Source organism: Hypomesus nipponensis, chromosome 10 (assembly GCF_054491055.1).
Source record: "Hypomesus nipponensis isolate SF chromosome 10, ASM5449105v1, whole genome shotgun sequence".
NCBI lineage: Eukaryota > Metazoa > Chordata > Actinopteri > Osmeriformes > Osmeridae > Hypomesus > Hypomesus nipponensis.
The window spans coordinates 9132266-9148055 of NC_140370.1; the positions used below are offsets into that span (position 1 = coordinate 9132266).

Sequence of the window (15790 nt, forward strand, 5' to 3'; positions counted from 1 at the left end):
TGGGTTCTTGTTTTATTTACAATGTATGATATCTAAATATAAAAGTATGATAGGGTTATTGGTTGAATTAGCTTCCAGAAAATTTAATACAGTACATTTTTGAACAGTGAAGACAATAAAACATTGTCAATTATAAAATTTCAGTAATATTTTCAATGCCAAATAACTAATATGTGCAGAAACTACATCACTGTGAAAGAACTACATATCACACCCAGCACACACACTCACCAACGCCAGAGCATGGAGCATAGGTACTCTCCACTGCTACGGAAGATTCATCTTGTGTGTCATAAAACCTTATCTATCTTTATGGCAATCATTACCCAATATATTTCAGTTTCAATTGTATCTTTACCAGCATTCTCAGTAAACTAGTTTCATGTTCTGTAATGGCTTTCGTGCTCATAGCAGAACTCAACAATATTTTTGTAAGTCACAAGGAAAGTGTGAAACCATTGATAAGTGGCTCAGCTTAGTTGATATCAGATCATTCAGACAACTCCATGGCACAATATAAGTATAGATTGGGGCAACCCTCGACCAAACAATACAATACTATTGCAAATGTTAATGGCACTTCAACTGTAATTTTAGTGGTTTCATCAAACCACTAAAATGGTTTAAGAAACATATTATTTAAAAACAATAGGTGACATAAAGACTCTACGGTGTGCGTTTGAGAACTGGTGTGATTTTCATGGCCAGAGCATATTAGTGACCTTTGACCTCCTCCTTCTCATTAGCATCATCATCATCATCATCATCAAAACCTGGGGTAGGTTGGACACAAATGAGCAAACACAGACCCTGGTATCGAGTTTGGTTTAGGTGTGGCTGCTGTCAATGGTATCGTCATCATAAGGGATGGAGAGGGATGGAAGAGGAGTGAAGGTGGGGAAGGGCCTACAGGGTGCGGTTTATGGCCTCCCGTTGGGTGTAAAGTCCTCAAGTAACAGCCAAGGCACTGAGATATAGAAAAACCAACCATTGGGTGAACACAACCGCTCACAACAACCCTTAACACCTGTAGGTTTAGTTCTCCAGGCTCATTTCTTCAGAGCGCTGTATTTTGGAGTGCTATATTTTGGCTCGTGTTTTCTAAATCCAAGTGATACTTTCAGCAAATTTTGGGTCAGGGTTAGAGTTAGTATACTTTCCAGCAATCATTTTTTTGTTGTTGATATTTTGACTTTTTAAATTTTGAGTGTCCTCTGCGATTCATTTGGTCTTTTTTCTTTCTCAAGTGTGTTTGGTCGTGAAACACTTGCACCATGTCGACCGCTATAGAAGCAACCGGTTTCTTGATGTGCATAACAAGCTGGCTGATCAATGGTGCTGCGCTCGCTAACGATTACTGGAAGGTGTCCACCGTCTCTGGGAGCGTTATCATCTCCAACCGGCAATTTGAGAACCTGTGGCACGCCTGTGCGGAAAGCAGCTCTGGCATCGCTGAGTGTCGGGACTTCGAATCTCTTCTAGCCTTGCCTGGTAAGAACTGGAACTTTAACCTCCAACACATGTGGAGTTCAGGTCAAGTTGTGGCTTTCTGATATTTTGGGGTGTATGGATTAAACAACCTTTGTAAGGTCAATCAAATTGAAGCCTCACTCTGAGGCCTTAGCATTTTCCATTGCATTGCTTGATAGAGTAATAGAATCGGTTCTCCAGATGATTGAATTAGTATGTTATTTAAAATATTTTATATTTTGAAGTGTAAAATAGTAACTTTTATTCATATAATGGTTAGTGATCAGATAAACATCTTTTTTTTACTGCCTGTATCCAAACTCCAAGTCAATATTGTGTCCATGCATGATGACATCCATCAACATCTATCCATCTACAGCTACCTATGATCATAATTGTGATAGACTTTATGTGCTTTCTTTTTAAATGTCTTTCTGTCGTCTAGGATACCTCAGAGGTGTGGGGTAATAGTCTTATCTTTAGTCATGGTTGCCATTTTGTTCCTTCTTTACGCCCTGAAAAGAAAATGGCGGAAAAATAGAATAACTTTTTCTATAAATCTTTATATGAGTATATATATGGTTTTCATTTGATAATTACATGTAGAAATGTGAAATGAAGTTACAATAGACTGTTACCATGGCCACTAACAATCTCTCTCTCTGTTTCTCTCTTTCTCTCTCTCTGTCTCTCTACAGGACACATTCAGGCGTGCCGTGCGCTGATGATCCTCTCCTTACTCCTGGGTCTGGGCTGCATGATCGTGTCACTTCTGGGGTTAAAGTGCATTAAGATTGGCTCGGCTACTGAGCCAACCAAGGGCAAGATTGCCTTTGGCGGCGGCCTTCTGGCCATTCTTTCTGGTGAGTTCAGTCAGATTGTTTTTTTGTCTACTACGTTTGTACAACGTCCCCTGCCGGAGAGTCTCAGCCACTTCATCAGTTATCTTGAGGTTGCTATGCCAGCCATCTTACTGCAGAATTCAATTTTGACAAATAGACTCTTGCTATAGCTATACTATACATATTCATCTATCATATAATTGAATGTATATCATTGTAAATTTATAATATTTTATACTATTTATGACCACTATGTGAAGTTATAATTTTTTACATACATTACCTTTAGTATGAACAGTGTGTTAAATATTTTGTTGGACAAAAACAGTAGCCTTCTGGATTCCAAAATGAAACTGTCAAATGAAACATTTACTTCAAAGTCTGTCTTTCTTACAGGTCTCTGTACTATGGTAGCAGTGTCTTGGTACGCCACAAGAGTGGTGGAAGATTTCAACAATCCATTTTTTGGAGGCGTCAAGTAAGTGTATGTGGACTGAGAACCACATTTGTTTAGTGTCCACAAGTAGTGACACAAACAATATGACAGAATGCATGCACATTTTCCATACTGATTGTTCTTGTTTGTCTAGGTTTGAGCTTGGCACTGGCCTCTTCATGGGCTGGGGAGCATCCTCGCTTGCCATTCTAGGTGGAAGCCTTCTCTGCTGTGCCTGTAAAAGGGCCTCTGCTGGAAAACCAAAAGCGTAAGAAACTTTTGTCATCTAGTACCTACCCCATAACAAATCCTACATGCCATTCTAACTTGTTTATACAATCCTTTTTAACATGGTATTTGGTCCTCATACCAGTTTTTAGCATAAATTGCCTGTCTGCCTGCTATTCTGTCTGTATCTGTCTCTCTCATTGACGGTAGTTTTGTCTTTGTGTCGTTCAGGGGTTACTACTCACAGACCCAGAATCAGAGGATTTATACTTCCAATACCAAATCTGAACCTGACTCATCCAAAGCTTACGTCTAAGACCACACCCCTCCTTTTTACCATGCTTTGCTACATTTGCTACACATGAAGGATCACCTGCCTTGTTTTTGGTACCCCCATTTTTTCTTTATAACACATTGAATTTTTTTAGGATTTTGAGGTTGACGTAAAATTGAGTATTTTTCAATCATTTGGAATTAATTTTGAAATGTGATCTGGTTTGTGTGAAATTTGTGATCTTCTCAATAAACTTTTTATTGTACATACATTTATACCTTCATTATCATTTTATGCATGTCATATATATGATTACTGGTTTGTACTGTGTATTGTACTGTGTAGACTTAATAAATAAGGAGATTTACATTGCAAATCTTAACAAAACAAAATACAAATAAATTTGTAACTAATATACTGATTAAAATCCTTATGGTTATGTATTTTTTTATCAAGTGCTATTGTTACATTTAAGTTTGAGTAGATTTCTTTTGCGCTAATAGGAATTATACAGAGACAATCCTGCTGTATTTTAAGCCCCCTCAAGAATGGCCACGCAGACTTGTGTGTGTGTCCATGTGTTTGGGATTGTGTGTAGGTGTAATCCCCAATGTAATAAATGTAATCCACCTTTGTCTCCTTGGAGACCTCATCCTGCTGACAGAAAGAACAAAGGATTATGGTTTACCTACAACATCTACAGAAAATCTCCCTGTCTCTCAATCTCTATCTTTCCATCTCTCCATCTATCTATCTATCTATCTATCTATCTATCTATCTCTCTATCTATTGATCTGTCTGTCTGTCTGTCTGTCTCTCTGTTTCAGTCAATATCTATAGTACCTATGAATGATCAAGATCACTTTTTATCTGTCTGTCCATTTTACAGTAGTCATCTTGGTATTGAAGGAATTTGAGGGTGTTTTCTAGAATTAAAAAAGGAAGAATATGTGTGTGGTCTCTATTGTTCCCCTCTTTTCCCTCTTACCTCTCTTTATACCCGGTCCCTCTTTTTCTCTCTCTCTATGTCTCTCACCCCCTCGCTTTCTCCATTTAATCTGACTCTTTGCTGAGCAAGGGGAACCAACTTAAATCCTCTCAGCCAGGTATAGCAGCCACAGGAAAGCTGCATGTGTTCCTAGATGTGTTTGTACACCCATTCAATTGAGTGTCTACGTCTAGTGCTTTGCTTGGGGGAGGTTGAAAGTTTACATCCGGCTCACCTTTTTGGTCACTAGATATCTTGACGGACAACAGGTACAAATAGAGGCACCATCCATAACTGCTTCTCTCCGATTCTCTGATCTTCCTGCAACAGGTAGTTTGTGTTTGTGTGCTTCTATGTTTGTTTGTTTGGTATGTGTGTGTGTCTGTGTGTGCGTCTGTGTGTGTAGCTGAGTACATTGATGTGTTTGTCGTCTGTCTTCTTTTTCTGTCTTTCCACTTGAAGGCGATGGAGATGCAAATTCTTAGATTAAATATAAAAAACATTTAATGATGTAACTCTTACATGTTCCCAATCTAACAGTGAAGTATATACAGACATAACCGTTTAGGTATTAGTTGAGGTACTGTTGAAAAGAGAATCTTATTCATCCCTTTGTTTGCCTCTTCATCCAATAGTTCTCAGATTCCAGTCTCTCAAGTTTGCAACCATGAGTTCAAAGAATGTCATCTTCAAGAAGATGTCCAAGGACAAATCGGTAAATGCTGGTTGTGCATATGTGTGCATGTGTGTGTGTGTTTTGAAGCACAAGTAGAAAACAGACTCATTGGCATATTATGATCTGCTGGGATGTCTAATACTGATACACTGCCAAGGAGACACTGTGTTAAGGGATAGATGCAATCAAATTAGAATACATCATTATATTATTTTTATTATTATTATATATTACTACAATGAAGTGTGTTTGTGTATCAGAGAGAGAAAGAGAGAGAGAGAGAGAGAGAGAGAGGGAGAGGGAGAGAGAGAGAGAGAGAGAGAGAGAGAGAGAGGGAGAGGAGAGAGAGAGAGAGAGAGAGAGAGAGAGAGAGAGAGAGAGAGAGAGAGAGAGAGAGAGAGAGAGAGAATGGTTGTGTGCATATACAGTATGTACATACTTCATGGGTGATTATGTGTTTTTCTGGACCTATCCAGGTTGGAGTTTACATGGGGAGAAGGGACTTTGTTGATCGAGTGGACTCTGTAGACCCAGTGGGTGAGTCCATGATCAAATAACAAGTCATCAATTTATCTAATATATTAATGGAAATGACAAATAATTGTACACAAATTTAGGAGGTGTTGGTCAATGAAGCCAAATACAGATGTTTTTGTCAAACATTTTTATCCTTGTAGAAAATAATAATAGTCCAGTGCATCTGTTGATCCTACATGTGATGTTACTGTACTACAAAGGCCTGCTGACTATCAGTTTTATTTCTAAACTCTAGATGGCGTCATTCTGGTGGACCCTGAGGTCCTCCAAGGCAGAAAAGGTGAATGTGTATGCGTCATGAACTATTATGCCTCAATGTTTATGTCGACTAACCATATATCATCATAACTCCAGTAGCTTCATCTTACTAACAAACTGAACATCAATTTCAGTAAAACCTCATCTGTCAGAAAGTATTGCACAAACTATGATGTGCCGTTTGACATGGACTGAACATGCCTTTTGCATCCCCTTAGCTTTTGTCACCCTGTCCTGCATATTCCGTTACGGGCGGGACGATGCGGATGTGATGGGGATAGCCTTCCGTAGAGAGATCTACATGTCCACCCGGCAGGTCTATCCACCCTTACAGGACAAAGAGCAAGGGGTGCACACCAAAACCCAGGGAAAAATTTTGCGTAAACTGGGAGAAAATGCTTTCCCTTTCTTCTTTGAGGTAATACCATGTATATACACACACAGACTAGGTGTTAGAAGTTATCTGAGACTGGCTGAGAATCAGCACAGCCAACCTAACATTTCTAGTTCAAAGCAATGCATACGCACATACACGTTTGAGTCAGTGTTCTAAGTGTTCTGCTGTTGTATTTGTTTGTTTCAGTTTCCTGACAACCTGCCTTGCTCTGTGGGTCTCCAGCCAGGTCCTAATGATGCTGGGAAGGTATAATCTCTCTCTCTCTCTTGACTCTCTCTCACTCACTGTATCTCTTTTTTCTTTCTCTTTGTTTCTCTCTCCCTATCTCTTTCCCCCCATATCTTTTTATATATACATCTCTAGTCTGTGTGCCATGTATGTACTGAACAGGAATGTATACCATTCTCTGTTGTTGCTTTGGTAGCAATGTGCGGTGGAGTTTGAGGTGAGAGCTTTCAGCGCTGAGAGCCAGGTCGCCAAGGTGCGCAAAAGGTTAGCGGAGTTGTTCTTCTTTTTCCCTCCGGCTCAGCACGTCAGGATATGTAGTTGCAAAAACATGTACACAAAGATACAAACTACAATATATCATACCAATTGCAATTGTGTTCAATAAAAAAGGATAACAGACTGTCAATGCTCCTATATCCAAATCATCTGTCAAATCACTTTCTTTCGTCACTCCCCACCCGCCTCCTTCCTCCTCTTCATCTTTGTCTCCCTATTTATCTCCCTCAATTTTTTCCCTCCATTTTAAAACACCGTTAGTTACTCATTTGTACCCTACTCGTCTATTCTTTCTGCTCTCTGTCAATGACATTTTTCGCCGTCTCTCCCTGCTCTGGAACCTTCCGCAGGAGCACGGTGAGTCTGCTCATCCGGAAGGTTCAGTATGCATCGGAGATGGGCGGAGACGCCCCCTTGGCCAAGACCACGCGTGACTTTGTCATGTCAGACAAGCCCCTGCACCTTGAGGCCAGTTTGGAGAAGGGGGTAAGTGTTTAACTCAAGTTTCCTCCAGTCAAACAAATGATCTCTGTGATTTCCCTGTCATCACTGACATCCCTGCTTTCCCTTGCAGACATACTATCATGGAGAGCCCATCACTGTTAACGTCAATGTCACAAACAGCTCAAACAAGACTGTGAAGGACATTATTGTGTCAGGTTTGTTCAAAAACATATTTTACATGGTGCACATGCAAATCACCACACTAACTCAGTTCCATCATTGGGTTATGAAATGAACGTCGGTGTATAAAAAACAGAATGATAGGGAGTCACCTGAGATTAAAAATATATATATTTGCTGTATAATGTTGACAAAAAGTGAATCAGACTGTGATGCCGAATACAAATCTATGGAAATATTTCAGAATGACATGTTTTTTTGATTTTTCTCCATCTCTTTCTGGACGTTGAAGTGGATCAGGTGGCCAATGTGGTCCTATATTCCAATGACAGCTATGTTAAGGTGGTGGCCTTAGTGGAGTCTGGGTAAGCATCAGCTGAGCAATCGAGGACATGTCAGAATTTTCCAGGGGAGCAACAGCTACAAATAATCTTTGGTTAAGTTCATTTAGCATTTCGGTCAGTGACATGAACCTTTGATAAATAGATTAGTGGATATTGGCAAGTCAAAGGAGCCAGGTTTCAAAGCAAGCAGACTCATTTACTTAGAATTGTTTTATTGCATGCAGCAACATTTTATCAGATAAAAAGTCTGAGATGGCTGGATGGTGCTGATATTATCAAGTAGAATCCCCCAAGAGAACATCTGTGTTTGTGTTCGTATTGTGTGTCATTTTTCAAATGAATGCAGTGTAGTATTTTCTCATCCGTATTCTTCTATTGGGCCAGTGATTCTGTGTCTGCTGGTGCAAGCCTGCAGAAGAAGTACACTCTGATTCCCCTGTTAAGCCACAACCGGCAGAGGAACGGAATAGCTCTTGATGGGAAGCTGAAGCATGAAGACACAAATCTGGCTTCAACAACCCTGTGAGTTTTGACGAAGGTGGCTCTGTAACAGCATAGTATTGTTTCATTGAGCTAATTGAACATCATAGGGTTTTGTCATATGTGAAGTCCCTTTCACTGATATTGATTGAAGTCATTTTGCCTACCTGTCTGCCAATTGTATATTAATCATCCACTTATCTGTGAGTGTAATCATCCATTTATCCATCCAGCCCATGCATAATTACATATTTTTTCCATTTTCTTTACTCTCACAGCATTAAAGAAGGTGTACTGAAAGAGGTTATGGGGATCTTGGTGTCCTACCGAGTCATGGTCAAGCTCATCATTGGCGGGTCAGTATATTGTGCTTGTGTGTGATTTTGTATGAATGTGTGTTTTTTCATGTTTCACATGTTTTATGTCATTCAAGTTCCGGTTCAGATTACCTTATTTGTACCCATCAGTAGATTTGGTCCTTTGGCTTGCAATACAATGATTCATACTGACACAATAAAACAGACAGACACAGAACCAGTAAACGTCCTCGAGGTACTAAACATCACTAAACCACAACAAATAAAAAGTGAAATAAACAAAATACATCTTTGCTTCTGTATAATCTGTGCAATGTTACATCTTGAGTGATTGCTGCAGAAGTAAAGCATTTGTATACGTTTTTTGTTCTGTACTTGACTTGACGACTAAAGAGATTTCTTGTCTGTTTAACTCCAAACTGGATTTTTACTTTTACGAAGGATGATGGGCTCAAGGTAAGAAAACTACAGTGTACATCATCATGATTATAAATGTGCTGCAAACTGAATTTTGTTTCATATTTTCTGTTTTGTTTATATAACTTTACGTTTGATTTCAGTGAGGTGGGAGTTGAGATACCGTTCCAACTAATGCATCCTAAGCCTGATCTCGGTGTGTTTCGTTCAAAATCTATGTGTGTGCGTGTGTGCGTGTTTGTGTTTTTGTGTGTTTGGGGGTGTGTTATTAGGAAATATAATCGTAAAAATAATACAATACATTAAACAAATGTTTTTCCCTTTATTCCTGTGTTTTTGCATTTGCCTCATGAAGTGAGAGAAAGGTAAGACCACTTTTCTATTTCAAGTGCATCCCACATAATGAGCTTATATAGCTGTTTAGGTGTTAACACCTGACCTCCAACAATTCAACCATGTTACACAAAGTGTGAAAAGACATGGCTTTATTCTGACACAGACAATGTGTGCCACGTTTCACTTTCTCAGTCCAGTTAGAAGGAAGGTATCATATCCTTAATGTGTACTGTTATCTGTGTATCTGAGAGCTTCTGTGTTCTGTGTCCTCTTCTATATATCCTCCCCTTTTTCCCGGTCTGACAAACCTTGTTTGTCCTCATTCTCATATCGGTTTCCTATTGTCTGTTTCTGTCTTTCTGTCCTCCCTCCCATTTCCTACTTCCCCTCCCATCTCTCTCTTTCACTTATCTGCCCGTTGACCCACCTGTGTGTCTGTGCATCTTGTGAACAGTGAGCTGGAAGAGGAGCTGGTGTTTGAAGAGTTCAAGCGCTCCTACCTAAAGGGGATGGCAGACAACGAAGAGGAAGGCAACGTGTCAGGGGGCGAGGCTGCTACCTGAGGACAGCTCCCTTTCTGTACCAGCACACCCCTGTGGCCTACACCTATTGGGGGCTAAGCAAGAAGATAGTATTGAGTAGAAAGTAATGACAGTTGTCCAAACAACAGTGACTAGTTATTTCAGGCGATTGTGTGGTAGAGAGCTCATTGAGAATGAGTGTATGTAATTTCACTATAGACTGTCAGCTTAGGTATCTGTTCTTTATGATGAACGTAACGACTAGAATTATATTATTTTTAATCCCACTGAAGGACATTCACACACAGCACAATGGACATTCTGAAACATTAAATGCCTCACTCTCTCTCTGTTACCAAGGGGACTATTTATTTGTGTCTATCATTTGTGTAAACCCGAAAAATGATTGGGCTCCATAATATGTCATGAGAGCTTATGTGTGCTTTATTATGAGGAAATGATCACAAAGCGTACCTGTCAAAGATAACTGTGAAGCAACAATATATTTGCGCTGCTGTCGTGTGTTTCATTAATGTATTCATCTTTCTCTAAAATACATTTTGCTTGTCATAGACATATACATTATTCTTGCAAACTGCTGATTACTGTAATACATTTCACAATATTCAATTTAGTCTGTTGCTTAATCAAAAATAAAGCTCTGTTAAACAATCTAATATACATTCAAATTTATATTGCAACTGATGCTTGCGTATAAGAGTCAATATCTAATGAGGATAATAATATCTTCTTTTTATCCTGTTTGGAGAGCATGAGAGGCCATGGAAGACGTAAAGTCCAAAAGTATGCTAGTATCTCAATCTCTTGACTCATGCGATTTTCTCTGAGAATGCAAAGTGCTTTAGCTAAAACAATGCAATCACAATTTTAACTACAAACTCATATTTAATGTATCCTTAGACAACAATTAAATATCATTGAATTAAGAAATAGTTTAAGGTACAACAACAAACTACCTACAGCTAACGAGCCACTGCTCAAAACATTTCTTGATTTACGAAGGCAGGTGTGTTGGGCCTGGAAACTGTGTCCCCGTATTTGAGAACACAAGTGCAGGTGTGGATTTGTCCTTTCACTGTTATGGTTGCCTGTGTAATGGATGTAGGACACAAATATGTCCCTCTCTGTTTAGCGAGCTGTGGTAGGGCTTAGAGTGGGGCCTGGCATCTCACCCCATGTGTATACTCCCCCATGAACAGGTGGCATAAAGTCTCGGCCGGAGATCATGTCACAGGAGTCTGGGTAGAGCAGAAATCCAGAGAAGGTGCTGCTGGTCTCAGTGTCAGCATACATGCCGTTTGTGAAGACGTCCTTCACCTGCAGCCACACGCGGTCCCTCTCGGTCAGATGCAGCACAACCTGCTGGCTGGCAGAGGCCCAATTCGTGGTCTCAGTCGTCTTGACTACAGGGCTGAAGTTAAGGAACAGCCCCACCTTGAGCACTTTGCTGAAGGCCACTAGGTGGTAGCTGAAGACGTAAGTACCATTGATTGGTGCAGTGTATACACCCAGGAAAGGGTTAAAGTGCATTTGCCGGTTGGTGATGACTGTGGTGAAAGGCACAGGCATGTCGGGCATGGGAAACACTGTGCTAAGGGAGGCTGAGAAAGAGGACATGATGGCCGGAGTGCACGGCCCAGGCATTCCTGTCATCCCTGTGTTCCCATGGTCCCCCTTGGCACCAGTTAAGCCTGTAAGACCTTGGGTACCTACGCTCCCTTGCTGTCCCTTAAGCCCTGCAGGTCCTTGTATCCCCTGCTCCCCCTTGGCCCCATTACTGCAGTTACATGACCCTTTCATCCCTTGATCCCCTTTCTGACCGTCAACTCCAGGGGCTCCAGGTCTACCACCATCCCCCATACTGCCCTTGGAGCCTGTGTCCCCTTTGGGGCCGGTTACACCAGGAAGGCCCCTGGCCCCTGCAGGTCCAGGTAAGCCTGGTTGTCCTGTTTGGCTCAGTGCAAGGTCACAGGATGCAGGACACACCCCTGACTCCCCCTGTGGACCTGGTTCTCCAGATGGCCCTTCTGTACCACGATCCCCTTTCTCTCCTGAAGTTACCCAGAAAAAAGATTGAGTTGAGAACAGGTGATTTTGTCCAAATTAGGAAAATGTGCATGAGTGAATTGTCTGAATGTGTTGTTTGATCTACCTTTGAAACCAAGGTCACCCTTTGGCCCAGACAATCCAGAAGACCCAATCATACCCTTCTCACCAACATCTCCCTTCTGACCTGTGGGAAAGCAAAAAGAAAAAGAAGGTAATGAGAAAAATAGACAGAATTTGTTTCATTGTACGTGTTTGCATGTTAGTGTGCAGTAGGAGGAAATATTGACGAGTTGTCATGGCATTGGATGCAAGTATTTTTAAGGGATAAAATGACTTGCCTTTTAGTCCTTGGCTACCCACAAACCCAGGACGACCTCTGATCCCTGTGAGTCCTCGTATTCCTGGACTACCAGGAGGACCTGTTTGTGGTTACAGAAAAACCCAAAAGAGAAATTCTGTTAGTTCACCATTTTGTATTATGCACACAGAATATTGTCCGTGTCAAATGTTCATTCCAAAATAGTTGTCAAGCTGTGGTCTACATGCCTGACAGGCCCCTGTCGCCACGGTCTCCCTTCTGTCCGTTGCTTTGGCAAGGCCAACAAAGACAGAACCAGGGCACCTGATCCATCGGAGTGGGTACCGGTGACTCCATCAGCATCTGACAGTAGGTCATGTCTGGTTGGGATATCCCATTGGGGCCCTCTGGCATTAACATCCGGGACATTCCAGACATGTCGGGAGACATGGGGTACGGATTGTTTGTGGTGGAGTTTTTATTTTCTGGATCCATGGGGTTGAACGGGGGGCCTCCTGCTCTAAGTTCAGGAAACATAGCTGAAGAGAGGGAGGAGCAGAGCAGCAAGCTCAGCAGAACCGTCTCCATCTAGAGACAGAGAGACGACATGGAGAGAAAAAGTTAGCACGGCAATAGAAGAAAAGATGAGTCTTCTGGTTATAGCAAGAAAATCTGCCTTCTTCCAGAATTCAATTCCTATAAAGTTGTTTTCTCTTTTTGGTGACATGTGATGAGGTAGTATGTTTACACCATACCTCAAAGGTATACTTAAAAATGTCAAATTTACTGTCACTTTGACAAACATAAAATACTGACCAAGACATAAAATGTCCACAAATGCTTGTATTTCCATTACTTAGTGATTGAATTCACATATTCATTACCAGTAGTCTCAGCAAAAAATACCTGCATTTCAAAGAATACTGTCAGTGAATTAACAGAGATACTTCACTGATAGTATTACTGATAGTACTGTAACATTTAACATTTTTTGCTTCAACCCCATTGTAACTATACCCCATGCATACTCATTGACACAGACCTCATCGAAACAAACCAACCACCACACATAAATAAAGCTTACCATTCCTGTGAAGTGTTTTGTCATTGTCAGCTAGCTGAGATGTTGGTGGAATGATGAGTAGTACCGAGGCATTGATCCATTTATAGGCCTTGCCCAAAACAACACTTCTTTCAACCAAGCTCACACCCTGTGACACAGCAGACAAAGCCAAGTGAGGGCAGGATGGGAGGGACATGATAGCTCTTTGTGCTTTAGACAGAGTAACTTGGACTGCTGTCTGTAAGACGACCTTAGCATAAACAGCGTGGTCCAGAACATAATCATCACAAGAAAAGATTGTGAGGAGGAAAAGAGAGAGTGATTCTTTTTCAAAGACACTCCACCCCCCACACTCACTCAGAAGACCCCCTACAGCTCTCTTCTCCCACATTCACATCCCCCAATTTTCAATCCTCGCGTTACTTTCTAGTCTACCTACTCCATTTTCCTTATTTAGTATTTTTTCTTAAAATATTCACTTTTACTTTGACTCCGACAATCGACCATTCAATTTCCCTTTTCCTCTCATTCGGTATTGTGCCCCTTTTCTTTGATTACAGAGATGGTTTTGATGGACAGATAAGCTGCTGGGACAGAAAGAGGATCTCTCTGAGACTGCTGGATGTTATAACCAATGCTCCAGAGACTGTGGACTTCTGCCCTACTTCAGTGCATTATTCTGTTGTTCCAGACACAATCTTTCATAGTAGCTACAGTTCCTTTAAGTAAATGGTCACTGTGTTACTCAAACAAGTGCCACCAAGCACCTACAGTAGAAAACAAAATGAAAAATGAAAAAAAGAAGAATGGTGATTTCATGGCAAATGCATCCCTTTATGAAAACATGTCAACATAAATAAGTAGTGCCACAGTTTATGCTACAAATCCTTTTTCAGTTGTAGTATTTATTGCATTATTTGTACTTAGGATCGAATACTTATCAACATTACTCATTTATTTAGAGCTTGATTTTCTACATGTTTCTGTTATTGATATATCCCCTTGTGTTCGGTGTTCACTGCTGTTATCACAGTGGAATTTCCCCTCTGGGATTTGCAAAGAAGTTGTTATCCATTTATCTATCTATGTCTAGGCTTTATTCGTGTCCAGCACCCCTGCCTTCCAGTTCTACTTTTGTACATTGTCTTTGGGAAAGACCAGGTGGGCCACTAACCTCCAGGATACAGAACAGACCCCTAGTGACAGACCAGACTCCTCAGTCTGCCAGCCATTAGGGACACTTCCGCAATACGGCCAGTACCATGCCAACAGTGCCCTGGGAATGACCAATCCCTTCACTCGAAACACTTTGGTCCCCCTCTGCAGAACTTGATGGAACCAGAGCCGATCCGATTATACTTGGCGGTTCTGTGAAAAATGAAAAATGAAACGACAAGGATACAAGAGAAACCCAAGCCATCGAAACAAGGCTCTAGTACAATGACAATAAAGGACCATGAATGCTTAACCCGAATAACTGGCCTCATTTCCACACCCTCAGACACAATCAGACACTCTGGAGGGAGCCAATCTGCTCCCTTTTTACATCTAATAGGCTTTGTATCACAACGACTTTGTTTGTGTATTTGTGTACGTGTGTGTGGGGGGAATAGAACATGCCCTAAATCTCAATTTTAGCAGTGAGGTACAGCAGTAGGTGCCTTCTAATGGCCACGTGAGTTGACATGTCAGGTGAGCTCACGATGCACGTTGAAGGATGACAATGTAAAAACTATGAGCTCTATTATTAGAGCAGGCTGTCCCCTATGTACTGCAAGTTAAGTGTGACCAAGGTTTACATGCTGTACAGTGATACTGTACCTGAACCTTATCTACAGAAATGATCAAAAAACTCTACGAAGAGCTGTGATTCAAGATATAATCACACAGAAATCGGTGTTGGCATTAGAGAAACAGGTATAGCAATACAGGAATTAATGTAAATTGTCACTTAACAAAGTTACAGTATGGGATATGGAGTCCGTGACGTTTTTTAAAGACAATTCAGAAATGACCAGGTTTTCCAAAGTGGCTAAATAGAGTACAGTTCTATTTTATAAATAGTTATAATTACAATGTGAATGTCCATCAAACTTTGATAAAAAATAAAAGGAAATGGAGTACGACTAGAATGTGATACCAAGTATTCAACTGTATCCTTATCATGTTAACTCTTTCTGACCCATATAAGATCAAAAGGTATATTATGCTGAGGGTCGATTATACACCTGCCCATGTCAACTGGTGAGTGTGTGGCATGTTTGTAAATTATATTCATTGAAAGTTAAGGATTACAGTAGTAGTCTAGTTTGTGAATTCCTTTAGTGACAGGGGCCCTGCATAACCCAACTCTTGGGCCAAAGTTGGTGTAATAGTAGTTGGCAACAATATCTGCAAATCAAGCCATATATATTCTCACTTCTGTAGCTTTTCACTTAACATCAAATACTATAAAGATGATGATGAATTGTGACATTTGATTATTTGATTATAATAGTATTATTATTAATCACTATAATGATTCATTAATTAATTTAATATCATATTATCTTCATATTGTAATAATCAATAATATGTATTTTCATGTTTCGCTGAGGCTTGTGTTTGTGACACTGCAGGAACTACAAAAGGAAGTGGTTGTATTGGAACGTTGGCTAAGGTCAGACTGTGGACTCACAGTAAACATCTATGGTTAGTCATTAACACAGTT

The 15790-nt window shown here is 40.6% G+C and overlaps 3 protein-coding genes across 3 annotated transcripts; 2 read left to right on the plus strand and 1 right to left on the minus strand.

The window, feature by feature from the left end:
* Positions 1–1274: 1274 nt before the first annotated feature.
* Positions 1275–3365, plus strand: cldn15la (claudin 15-like a). The gene is made up of 5 exons (XM_084707550.1): positions 1275–1491; positions 2169–2333; positions 2709–2790; positions 2903–3016; positions 3208–3365. The coding sequence occupies exons 1-5, from the start codon at positions 1275–1277 to the stop codon at positions 3290–3292; spliced, it is 663 nt and encodes a 220-aa protein (XP_084563676.1). The 3' UTR covers positions 3293–3365.
* A 1540-nt stretch (positions 3366–4905) lies between these two features.
* On the plus strand, positions 4906–9691 carry saga (S-antigen; retina and pineal gland (arrestin) a). The gene is made up of 15 exons (XM_084707579.1): positions 4906–4953; positions 5391–5451; positions 5687–5731; positions 5928–6127; positions 6293–6352; positions 6531–6598; positions 6961–7096; positions 7185–7269; positions 7527–7599; positions 7963–8100; positions 8337–8414; positions 8817–8831; positions 8936–8988; positions 9148–9157; positions 9583–9691. Exons 1-15 carry the CDS (start codon positions 4906–4908, stop codon positions 9689–9691), a joined length of 1179 nt encoding a protein of 392 aa, XP_084563705.1.
* A 247-nt stretch (positions 9692–9938) lies between these two features.
* Positions 9939–11888, minus strand: LOC146271544 (uncharacterized). Its single transcript, XM_084708044.1, has 2 exons — positions 11823–11888; positions 9939–11721 (listed from the first exon to the last, which is right to left on the minus strand). The coding sequence occupies exons 1-2, from the start codon at positions 11872–11874 to the stop codon at positions 10799–10801; spliced, it is 975 nt and encodes a 324-aa protein (XP_084564170.1). The 5' UTR covers positions 11875–11888; the 3' UTR covers positions 9939–10798.
* Between the last annotated feature and the right edge of the window lie 3902 nt (positions 11889–15790).

What these genes read in the sequence shown, in the direction of transcription:
- saga (XM_084707579.1), top strand. Translation starts at nt 4,906, where the DNA reads ATGAGTTCAAAGAATGTCATCTTCAAGAAGATGTCCAAGGACAAATCG. An exon ending in AGATGTCCAAGGACAAATCG is followed by an intron (nt 4,954 to 5,390) that starts GTAAATGCTGGT and finishes GGACCTATCCAG; the next exon opens with GTTGGAGTTTACATGGGGAG. An exon ending in AATCTGGCTTCAACAACCCT is followed by an intron (nt 8,101 to 8,336) that starts GTGAGTTTTGAC and finishes TTACTCTCACAG; the next exon opens with CATTAAAGAAGGTGTACTGA.
- cldn15la (XM_084707550.1), top strand. Translation starts at nt 1,275, where the DNA reads ATGTCGACCGCTATAGAAGCAACCGGTTTCTTGATGTGCATAACAAGC. An exon ending in ATCTCTTCTAGCCTTGCCTG is followed by an intron (nt 1,492 to 2,168) that starts GTAAGAACTGGA and finishes GTCTCTCTACAG; the next exon opens with GACACATTCAGGCGTGCCGT. An exon ending in CCTTCTGGCCATTCTTTCTG is followed by an intron (nt 2,334 to 2,708) that starts GTGAGTTCAGTC and finishes TCTTTCTTACAG; the next exon opens with GTCTCTGTACTATGGTAGCA.
- LOC146271544 (XM_084708044.1), bottom strand. Translation starts at nt 11,874, where the DNA reads ATGATTGGGTCTTCTGGATTGTCTGGGCCAAAGGGTGACCTTGGTTTC. An exon ending in GGGTGACCTTGGTTTCAAAG is followed by an intron (nt 11,722 to 11,822) that starts GTAGATCAAACA and finishes GGGTAACTTCAG; the next exon opens with GAGAGAAAGGGGATCGTGGT.